At 41.4% G+C, this 10,232-nt stretch overlaps 1 protein-coding gene across 2 annotated transcripts; it reads right to left on the reverse strand.

Moving 5' to 3' along the window:
• Window positions 1-2,359: 2,359 nt before the first annotated feature.
• TUBD1 (tubulin, delta 1) lies at window positions 2,360-9,876 on the reverse strand. 2 transcript variants are annotated; one of them, XM_010573774.1, is made up of 9 exons: window positions 9,713-9,876; window positions 8,194-8,388; window positions 7,444-7,591; window positions 6,782-6,998; window positions 6,017-6,248; window positions 5,041-5,205; window positions 4,196-4,336; window positions 3,478-3,661; window positions 2,360-2,462 (listed from the first exon to the last, which is right to left on the reverse strand). In XM_010573774.1, the coding sequence occupies exons 2-9, from the start codon at window positions 8,363-8,365 to the stop codon at window positions 2,360-2,362; spliced, it is 1,362 nt and encodes a 453-aa protein (XP_010572076.1). In that variant the 5' UTR covers window positions 8,366-8,388; window positions 9,713-9,876. The 2 variants fall into 2 exon arrangements, with proteins under 2 accessions (XP_010572076.1, XP_010572077.1); XM_010573775.1 differs by lacking the exon at window positions 2,360-2,462 and having other exon boundaries at window positions 3,519-3,683.
• Between the last annotated feature and the right edge of the window lie 356 nt (window positions 9,877-10,232).

The following is a 10,232-nucleotide window of genomic DNA, read 5'->3' on the forward strand; positions in this document are numbered from 1 at the left end:
TTGTGTCTTCCCCTTTTGAGAGGGAGTTCCCAAAACAGGAATTAGCAGAGCTGAGTGAAAACAGAAAGCAAACCAGACTGAGTTGTTGGATTGTGTACTGTGGTCTGCAAGAATATCGTCTTGTCATAAATGTAAAGTGTCTTTTTATAAGTTATTGGGTATATTTACCCTATCTGCTTCCTTCTCTTTGCCTTCCCTCTTGTGTTCTCCCCCACCCCACGAATGATTTTCATTCCCCTGTATATTTAATGATTTAGCTATTGAAATGAAGCACCAATATAGCTCTTAATTTACACAGGTAATTTTTCTGCATGAATTAGGACTAGACTCAACCCTAATGTGTACTGAAGGTTGCCCTACTGCTAACAGGCATTTGAAATTTTTTTTTTTTTTGGAAGGCATGAGAGATTAACATTGCTTGTCTATAAGCTACTGCGAAATTTATCAGAATCCATTGAGGCTTGCATTTACACAACTATGCCAGTGATCAGCTACTACTATGGGTGTGTTTGAGAAATTGAGAACTTAACCTCAGTACTTACTTGTTTTCTTCAGATTCAGTTGTACAGTTACTTGAATCTTGTCAAGAAGCGTGTTGGCTGTTCTAGGTGTCTTGTGCCAGAGCTGCTCTGAGAACAGGTGCTCCAGGAGGGGATTTTAGTGCTTCTGTACCTGGCCTGAATGAAAGTGAAGAGGTAAATGAAACCAGGGAAAGAAATAAAGATAGAAGTAATACAGAGTGTCTGCTGTGCTCTGAAGCCTAGCAGAATTGCAAGGTCACTTCTGCATCTACCACTGTTAATTCATTAAAGATTTAAAATCTAAATCAGAATCTCTAACAGGGTAAGATTTCTATGTGGGCATCGTTAGCCATATTGCAAACATCTTTAACATCTTTAGCATCATACTATGTGCGTGCTCATCTTTTTAGTTAAAAGTTCAGAGGCCTGGCATGAAACAGCACTAAAACCTAAAGGGAAACTGTGAGATTTGTCCACTTGTCAAGGAAAAAGTCCTTGAGACTGATTTTTTAACTTTTCTTTTTGGCATACATATTTAATAGTGTGTGGGATTATTTCTATGTGGGGAGGAATAGCAAGAATTCAAAAAGCTCTCCCTACCATTAAGTGAAAAGCTAACAGAGGCAGAAGAAAGCTCAGTGTTACAACATGATCCTTAATCCTACTGTACTCTCTTATTTTATGAGCATCTAGTCTGTACCCCCACAAGCTACTGCAATCTCTTCCTCTCATCAGGCTGGTGCAGCTGCAGCTTCCCAGGGGCACCACCTTGTGGTCGTGGTAAAATTTGTGCAAAAAAGAGCCCATTTCTTGAATTGACTTTTGAAATTATACAATCTATTATATTTATTATATTATACAGGCTCTTACATCTGAAATCAACCAGCAATTCTCCTCCCAAATATGCTTAAATAAATAACAAATTAATTAAAAAACTACCTGCTTCTAACTTATAGGAGGAAGAGCAAGAGTTGTAGTTTTGCTTAAAATCTATGGTTTGCCTATAACAAATAGCGAAGACCTCTGATGTGCTATAGGGATTTTGTTGGTTTGTTTTTTTTTTCTTCCAAGAGGTAGGTAACACCACTTGAAAACATGGCACAGTGAAATGGCCAGAAAAGCATATAATTCATTATAATCTCTAATATAACTTGAGGATGACAGGAAAATGAAGAACCCTTCATACCTTTTTTTAAAAGATGATTCAAAACTTCTGCTATTTGGTCAACGTTAAGGTCCTTAAAATAGAATTTAAGTCTTACTTTGCTTTAAAGGAACAGGTGGCACACTATTGTATCTTGAACGATTTGAATCCAAATGCAGTTTAGATTAATAATTCTGATACTGTACATTTTATGAATATTGAAACATTCCTAGGGCAAAGTGTTATCATCAGAAATTGAAACTGGAGGATCAGGAATGCCTTACTACTGTAGTCAAGCACGCATTTAATTTTTATCACACGTTATTTCATCACAGTTGAGATGCTGAGGGTTTAGCCTGGAGAAAAATCCTTCTGTATAGACATTCTTTATGAAAAATATCCCAGTGACAAAAATTATGATGTTCAAAGACTGAGCTACAGTATGTAGCAAATGTATTGAAAAGTAGCTATTTATTAGATATATTAAATATGAATAAAACTCGCCCATACAAATATATTCAGTTCTTACTATTCTAACATATGCACACACTGCTTACAAGACTGAAAAATAGCTACAGTCCAGTAATTTATACACATCAGGAAGTTGATGGAAGGTTTTCCAGTGCTGGGTTCTTTCAGGAAAGCTCTATTTGAGACCATTTAAAAAAAAAAAAAAAAAAAAAAAAAAGAAAAATCACAGGATGGTGTAACTGGAGATAACTTGTTCCAGAGCTGTGAAGCTGTCCAGGAAATCTTCCTCTTCGATTCCGAATTTAGTGTACTGGTGAATATAGGCTCTGTGTGTTGAAGTCACAGTAGGAAAATGGGTAAGACATTAGCAATCAGTGAAGAATCTGACACATGAAATCAGATTGTATAGTTATGGTAAAAACTTCAAATGAAGGTTGGTTTCCACCCAGTAACCATGCTGTTTAGTTTCTACTTTGCTCTCTTGAACTCATTTTGTAATTCATACTTATTGATAAGTCATGACTTGTTTCTAATAGGTTCTATAACTTTGTGTATTGCTTCAGGAAACAAAATCTCAGCTAACAAAACTGGCCTGACTGGGAAATGGAAGGAGAAGTGATTATTAAATGAGAGAAGTAAATTATAGATTTGAGATACAAAGCCTAAACCTGTGTGTGGAGGATAGCTTGCTTCTTATCACTGGTGTTTTTGTAACAGGTGGTAAAACTAGGAGCACAGCTAGTGGCAGCAGTTTTCCTCTTTTGGCTTTTAATTGCAGAATTCCTGTGCTAGAAACTCATGTTTAGCAGACATCTGCTGTGACATGCAGTAACCTTGGCTTCATGATGATCAAAGTAAAGAGGCAATTCTTTTCTAGAGTCCTTGGTTCCAATGAAAAATCAAACTAATAGCACGGGAGCCTTAGTAAATACACAAATCCCCTAAATGCTTCTGAACTGAGCCAGGAACTTTTCCCCCGGACTGTGCAGCATGTGTACCCAATTTAGAAACTATATGATCAGTAAAAGAGTTTCTATGTGTTATTTTTAGAATGGTCACATTGGTATGCACTAAATTTGGGGAGTTTTAGTACTGAGAAAATAGTCAAACTGACAGCACTAGAATAAGTGGTCTCACTTATCCACAGAACATAAGCACTGTTCTGTGTTCCTCACCCTGCCATCATGTTTCAAACATAAAAATGTTTCAACTACAGTGTGGGAACAGCCTTCATGCTTATTTTACTTTGCTGAAAGAGTGAGCTGTATTTACAATGATTTTGCTACCACTGAAGATATTGGCAGTTATTAATGAAGTATCAGCATAATTATTTTCACTTACTTGGAAGCAAACATATTCCAAGCTTTTCCTACAACATTGTCAAGAGGTTTCAGCAGGAACTGGCTATTGCTGACCAAAGAAGCAGACTTTTCATACTTGTTAAATGCTCGTGGTGTTTTCCACACGTTAAAAGCATCCTGAGGGTTTAGCCATGATGTATATAATGAGGGATCTTGGAAACTTCCTGCAGCAGAAATAAGACAGCCCTGTTGACAAATGTAAAGCTACAGGCTCCTGCATCTTGATCTGAGTAGTCTTGTGTGACCTAATCAATGCCTGGCAGATCAATTCAGGCCTTGAAAAAAATCTGCAGAGTGGTCAGCCTACTGAAAATATAACTGTTTTAAACAGATTCATTAGATTATCTAGAAGCATACTCTTGTATTGGTACTTCATCTGTAAGCTATGCTCATCACTCCAGAAGCAGCTAAATATATTTTCAGACAGTATAGCCAAGAATCCTGTCGTATACATGGACTTCAGTCTCTTCCTCCTTCCCTGAAGTGGTTCAGGAAACACAGAAGTCGGTTGTAAATATAACAGCCCTAAGCAATTAGACAATGTGGCCTTGGACATTAAAATGTTTCTAGAGGGAATATTGACCTTAGTAGTCAAATGCGTGGCCCTGGGGTTTTTTCACTTTTGTCACGTATGGTTGAAAAGAAAACAGTGAGATGGGAAACAAGAATCACTGAGGTACTGTGGTTTTCCTTCTTACCTAAGTCTACACTGTGCATATCTTTTCCTCGCAGGATAACCAGGTTGGCAATGGAAGTATTGAACTGCAGTGGCTTGTTTGTGGAATGACTGGAGGGGATGGAGGAGCCTAGACGTGGTGGTCGTACTTGCCAATCAATACCTATGAGATTTTGGCAAAAAAAGATATAAAAGAAAGTTAATGTGTCATGAAATATGCATTCAGACTAGCCAAAGAGTCAGACGGTAAATAACACTGTGCCCCAAGTTGAGATCCTATTAGAGTTTGTGGCTTCTGCACGTCAGTTAAGTAGCAATTACATAATTTTCAGAGAAAACCAGTGCTAATCCAGCAGTATTTGCCTAGTAGTCACTAGTCTTACCAGAGAAAATGGATACTTGTTTCTATATTAAGCAACCTGCCAGCCCATTCTTTGCATAACTGGAAGCTGTACTGAATTCCGCATGTAAATGATATGGGAGAGCTAAACATGATTTTTATTAGTAGAAGGTGTAAAAAGAAAAAGTATAACAGAACTAACTATCCAAGGAATGTTCCAAATGAATCATGTAAATTAAGCACATGGCCAAAAACTGTTTTGTTTTGCATATTTTCAATAGTTATAATTAACTGAGATGTCTGGGAGCAAAAACAGGAGCAAGCCAGGAGCTGCAGCGGCAGCTGAGTGAATAGTTAAAGGAGCAGCTGGCTATGTAGAGGCAAATTCCTGCTGTCTGAGGGCAGTAACTCATTTTGAACTGACTAAAGCTAGTCAGTGAGCTCCACAAAACAATAAGCTTTATTTCATGTGTAAAAATAAATGCCTGAAGAATGACAGATACTGAAGATGCGTGAATGCTTTTTACCTTCCTCCATTTTAGCATTAGCAATGAGCATCTGCCTTAAATGCTTGATGAGTCCAGGCCAACTGAATGTGCTATAAGCGAGGGAGTTTTCAGGCATCTGAGGTATGTTACGAAGACCCAACATCTTGAATTCGGGATGTGGAACTAACATCTCCATTAAGTCTCCTGAAAGAAGAAATTAACAGCTGCTGATGTTTGACAAAGATATTGCATAGGCTAGCTAAAATAGGAGAAGAGAGTGAGGAATTTTACAAAGATCTAGCAATTTAAGGTAAGAAACAAAGCAGGATATGTAAAGTTTTAATTTGACAAATTTATGGACACACATCAAAGTAATGCAAACTTGCTACGTACTACTGAGTTCTATACAAGCATGTTAGTAGCTCTTGTTTTAGAGTTTACACTTGTGTCACTTTATAGTCTGGTTCAAAATCTCAAAGACCCTATGCACTGCTAAAGAGATTGACAGACAGATGTGAAAGTTTAATTTTACATGCAAAACTCTCGACAATATTGGTAACTTTCTCTAATCCCTTAAAGATACAAATGTCAGCCTGTTGCTTGTTGCTACCAAGTTGTATGCTAGCCTGTCTTCTGCCTGAGCAAAACACAAAACTTTCATTCTGTTTCAGTTTATACAAACTTCTAACGTGAAACGTAAAACTCAGTCCAAAATTACTGTCCTGCACAAATTTCCTCTGAATTGTAAATAGGTACAGTGGTGTCTGAAATCACTTGAAAAAGGAGAAACAGGGTTATTTTGGTAAAGATTGAAACCAGAAGCTGGGGGATCTATTTTGACTCTGGTACAAAATTGGGATTGAACTCCTAATTTAGTCTTTTCCTTCACTTTCCCATCTTAAATCTTGGGATGTATCCAAATACTTGAGTAAGGAGACTGAAGAACTTCACAATATGAAATGACTTCAGAAAGATGTGTGAGAATGCATTAGGCAGATATAAGATGGTTAGATACCTAACGGGTTTCTGCTATAGTGTAAGCCACCTTCTGCTGTGTAAGTGGGCTGGAAAACACTCCCCAGTTGATGTGCAATGACTTGATTTACATCCCTGAAGGAGATCTGTTTAATATTCATCAGCTGAGCACAGATCTTGTGGATGACATCATTTTCATGAACAAGAAGGGCATCTGATGACTGGTACAGATGTGACAGAGTCAAAACAGAGTTGTAGTTTTGAACAATGATCTGGAAAAAAACCAAAAAACCACACACAAATGAGAGTCAAACAACTTAATCTCCTTCTAGTTTATAATCCTCTGGCTACTGTCATTTCCTCAGTTATGACTTAGGAAGTGATTCGTTTTCTTTGCAAAAGTGCAGAATGAGGTCAGGGACTAGCAGAGCTTTTTCATGGAAAGAGAGCAAGACCTGTGAAAATCATGTTATCCATCTCACTTCATACAAACATGCTAGAATAAAATCTGTCTGGGAACTGGTTATAATACTGAGATATTATAACAGGAGATTTCTAGTTAGCTAATAGAGCTTCTTGTGAAACTGCATTATACTTTAGCACTTATATTATCAAGAATTTTTTTTTTTTGGTGTAACGTACCAAATACTAGGCAAACATTAGCTGTGTTACTTTCTGTCATGTTGAACTTTTAAAAAGTAAAATGTGCCTCTTTTCTAGTTTATTTCAGTTGCAGATATTTTATGTTTAAAAGTAAACAGTGATTATAAACTTGCAGAGTATCTCTGGGAAATATGACATTCACCTCACCAGTGCCGTAGGGCCAGATAACATGGTTTAATATAAATGAGGTTGGAAAAGCATCTCTTAAACATTGGGTCACATATGCGCCCAAGCCAGATCCTGTACCACCAGCCATGCTCATTATTGTGAAAAATCCACCGAGTCGATCACATTTCTCTGCTTCTTTTTGCACCAAATTCATTATTACTTCTTTGTGTCTAGGCCCGTGAACAGAATAACTGTTGAATAACAGACAAAACAGTGAGACATGGCAGGTTATATCAAAACAAAAACAGAAAGGTGAAGCTATTCATAAAGCATACTTTTATTATTATTATTTACATAACCTCGCATTATATCATCCATCTGCAGTAAACAATCCTCAGCTGTGACATTTATTTTGCACGTTATTTATAAACTGTGCTCAATGTTTCCTATTCTTAAACTGAATATATTCACTCTATTTTAAAACGTTAGATTTTCACTGTAAATACCAATTTCACCTTGCAAAAAGCAGTTTAGACATTTCACTTCTATATATATTGCTACTTTAACTTAAAAATAAATCAAGTTAATGTTACATACTCTGTACCTCGCACAGCTGCAATAGTACCACTCCTAGAGTCTAGACAGCTCATTAGCCTCTACAGTTCCCTTAGTGAAGCTTGAAACAATTGTTCATACCCATTTGCCCAGTTGTTCCCTGACCCTTGCTTCTGACAGAAGTGTGACCGGTCATCGTATTTCCAGTAGCCAGACCTGGCAGCCATTGATAAGGTTTGGCTGATTACTTTAGGTTCCATGTCAACAAGCACAGCCCGGGCAACAGGTACTGGACAAGAAGAAAAACAAAACTAAGAATAATGTGCCAATACTAGAACTTGTTCACATAAGATGGATAGACTTGCAAATTGTATTCCTCCCACCCATGTAAGCCGAACTATTAAAAGGACAGTACAGGCAGGTACAGAAAGGAGGACCTGGCAATGCCCTGGATTTCTGGTGAACCATCTATTGTTACAAAGACAAATCTGAACTCTAAAGACCATAGAGCTTTCAGGAAAGAAACCACTTACTGTGTTTGATAACACGAAATTTAGATACTCTGGGTCCTACTCCATGGTATGATCTATCTACAGTAGAAAATGCAATGTTTGGAAGGACAGATTATGTATGTATGCATGCATATATGCTCAGCTTCCAGCTGTGTTACTGGCAGACTTGCTTTGTGGTCTCAGGCACTTTAGTGCACTGATTTTCCTTCGGTGGTTGTTAGCAATGTCATGAAGGCAGAGTGTTGTGATAATTCTTCAAGACTGAAGGTAAAACTCATTCTTCAACTGAAGGCAAAAGACTTTTTTTATTTCTGTACTCTTATCTGTATCAGGCTGGAAACAAGACCCTCTGTGGGAAACAAACACTTAAATGTTGTACCTTCAGATTCCTCCTCACAGAAAAAACGTTCTTTGCAAGCATCATGGTAGGATTCATTCTCCTTCTTGGAACACAACCCATGTGTGCCATGGACATCACTGCAGATAGCATTAAACACCTCATGACCAATTTGATTACCACACTGACCAAGCTGGACTGTGACTATTGACATTCTTATTCACTTTGTATTTAAGCCTAAAAAAGAAAAGTGTGCCTTTAGTAACTGTGGAAAAGAGGGGGGGAAAGGTTCTGACAAGTAGATTTCTGATCAGTTTTGCAATTTTCTGAGAACCTCTAGTGAGAAGGAAAAGGCTACACTACAACCAGTGGCTATTTCTAGGGAAAAGCAGACTGTCAGCACTTTCTCCTGAACATCGGAAGAATGCAGATGGCAGTTTACAGGAAATCAATCTGTTTACTGTTGCTATACCTCTGGAGGGAGCTGAAACCAACCATACAGCAAGCAAAGTCTTTGTTTTCTTACTTTTGCTTAGTAAGGCAGGATAGAAACAAATAATTATAACCCAAACAAAGTGATAGGATTAGGCTGTAAAAGCATAATAAGAAAGTACCATATGCTTTTAGAAATGTGAAGCCCGTTCAGAAATCTAGCTGATTTCCAGTCCTGTACTGCTATGGGCCTGATGCCAAATCTGCTGAGGTGACAAAAGGGTTTGCTAGAGTATTCCCCTTGCTTCCACCACAGAAAGCAAAGTTTTTGATTCAGTCAGTACTGGTATGTTTTGACATTTTTTCCCCCACTCAGCATTTTGCAGCAGCTCTGTTTTCTCACTTTTCTATTCTCCTTTCACAGAAACAAGGTCAATTTTTTTAAAACTCACTTCATTATTCTGGGCTTCTATTTTTCATTATCATCCCAGCTGTGCCGCAGCACTTCTGTAACAGCATTCTTTGGATAACTGCCAGCGCCTGTAACTCGATCCTGCTGCATTTTGCAGGCAGGTATGCGCTATTTTTGATTCCTGTGCTTGATTTCAGCACTGCTGCCAGCCTGCACCTCACAGCCTAAGGCCAGCCTGTGTGTTACTGCAAGGCTGAGCTACTCCTCACCGCAGGAAATAAATAAATAAAGATGCAAGTGATTTTCAGAAAAGGCTCATGTCCAACCCACGCGTGCGATACCGACCCTGCCGTGCCTACTATCGGTGTGCTCTGCGCCTGTCACTCGGAGCAGGCAGCTGTCGCTTGCACCCTCCTTTCTGGAGCTGCCGTCACCCGCCCGCGTGGCGAGACCCACTCGGGCTCCGCCGTGCCGACACGGCCTGGCCAACGGCCGCCCGCCCACCCACCCTCCGGGGCCGCCATGTTGCCGGTGCTACCCGGCCCCCAACGTCGCTCGGCCGCCTCGTTCCCCTTCCAGAGCCTTTCTCCTCGCCAGCTCCCTCTCCCCCGGGCCTCCCCGCCGGTCCAGCTGCCCTCCCGAGGCGCCTGCCCCCCCGCCCGGGCAGCGCCGGCCGCCCTCGGCCCTGCTCGCCGCCGGCTTCTCCTCAGGGCTGACCTCGACTCCCCCCGCGCTGAGGCGCTCGGGCGCCGACGGCGCATGCGCAGCCACCTGGCTCCGCGATCCCCTTCCCCGCCGGTTCGGAGCCAGACGCGCCTTCGAACGACCCGCTTCGCGCATGCTCAGAAGGGACTCCGGGCAGGTCGGGTACGAGGGTCGGTCGTCTGGGCTTCGCCGAGGGCACTACGCATGCTCCTTCCGCGCGGCTTCGCCGCGCCCTCTGCGCACGCTCCGTGCCAGGAGCAAAGCCGGCGGGGGGCGGCTTGCGCATGCTCGGCCCCACCCCCGAGCCCCATCGCCCGTCCGCGCACGCTCAGTGCGGCCCCAGCCAATGCCGGCAGGGGTTGTGCGCCTGCGCGGCGCCCGCAGTCGGGGCGGGGGGGCGCAGGCGCGCTGAGGTGGGGCAGCCGGTGATGGCGTCCGTGGCGGAGTTGGGGGGTGCGGGCCCATGAGGCGGGCCCAGGCCCCGCGCACCCAGCACAGCCAGGAAGGGGCGGCGGCGCCGCGGCGGGGCGCC

This window comes from Haliaeetus leucocephalus, unplaced genomic scaffold (assembly GCF_000737465.1).
Source record: "Haliaeetus leucocephalus isolate CR32 unplaced genomic scaffold, Haliaeetus_leucocephalus-4.0 Scaffold395, whole genome shotgun sequence".
NCBI classification, from domain to species: Eukaryota; Metazoa; Chordata; class Aves; order Accipitriformes; family Accipitridae; genus Haliaeetus; species Haliaeetus leucocephalus.

Excerpts from the sequence above, each read along its gene's own strand:
- TUBD1 (XM_010573774.1), bottom strand. The coding sequence starts at position 8,365 with ATGTCAATAGTCACAGTCCAGCTTGGTCAGTGTGGTAATCAAATTGGT. Across the intron at positions 7,592-8,193 it reads CTGTGAGGAGGAATCTGAAG|TACCTGTTGCCCGGGCTGTG; the intron begins GTACAACATTTA and ends CTTCTTGTCCAG. Across the intron at positions 4,337-5,040 it reads TAATGCTAAAATGGAGGAAG|GTATTGATTGGCAAGTACGA; the intron begins GTAAAAAGCATT and ends AAAATCTCATAG.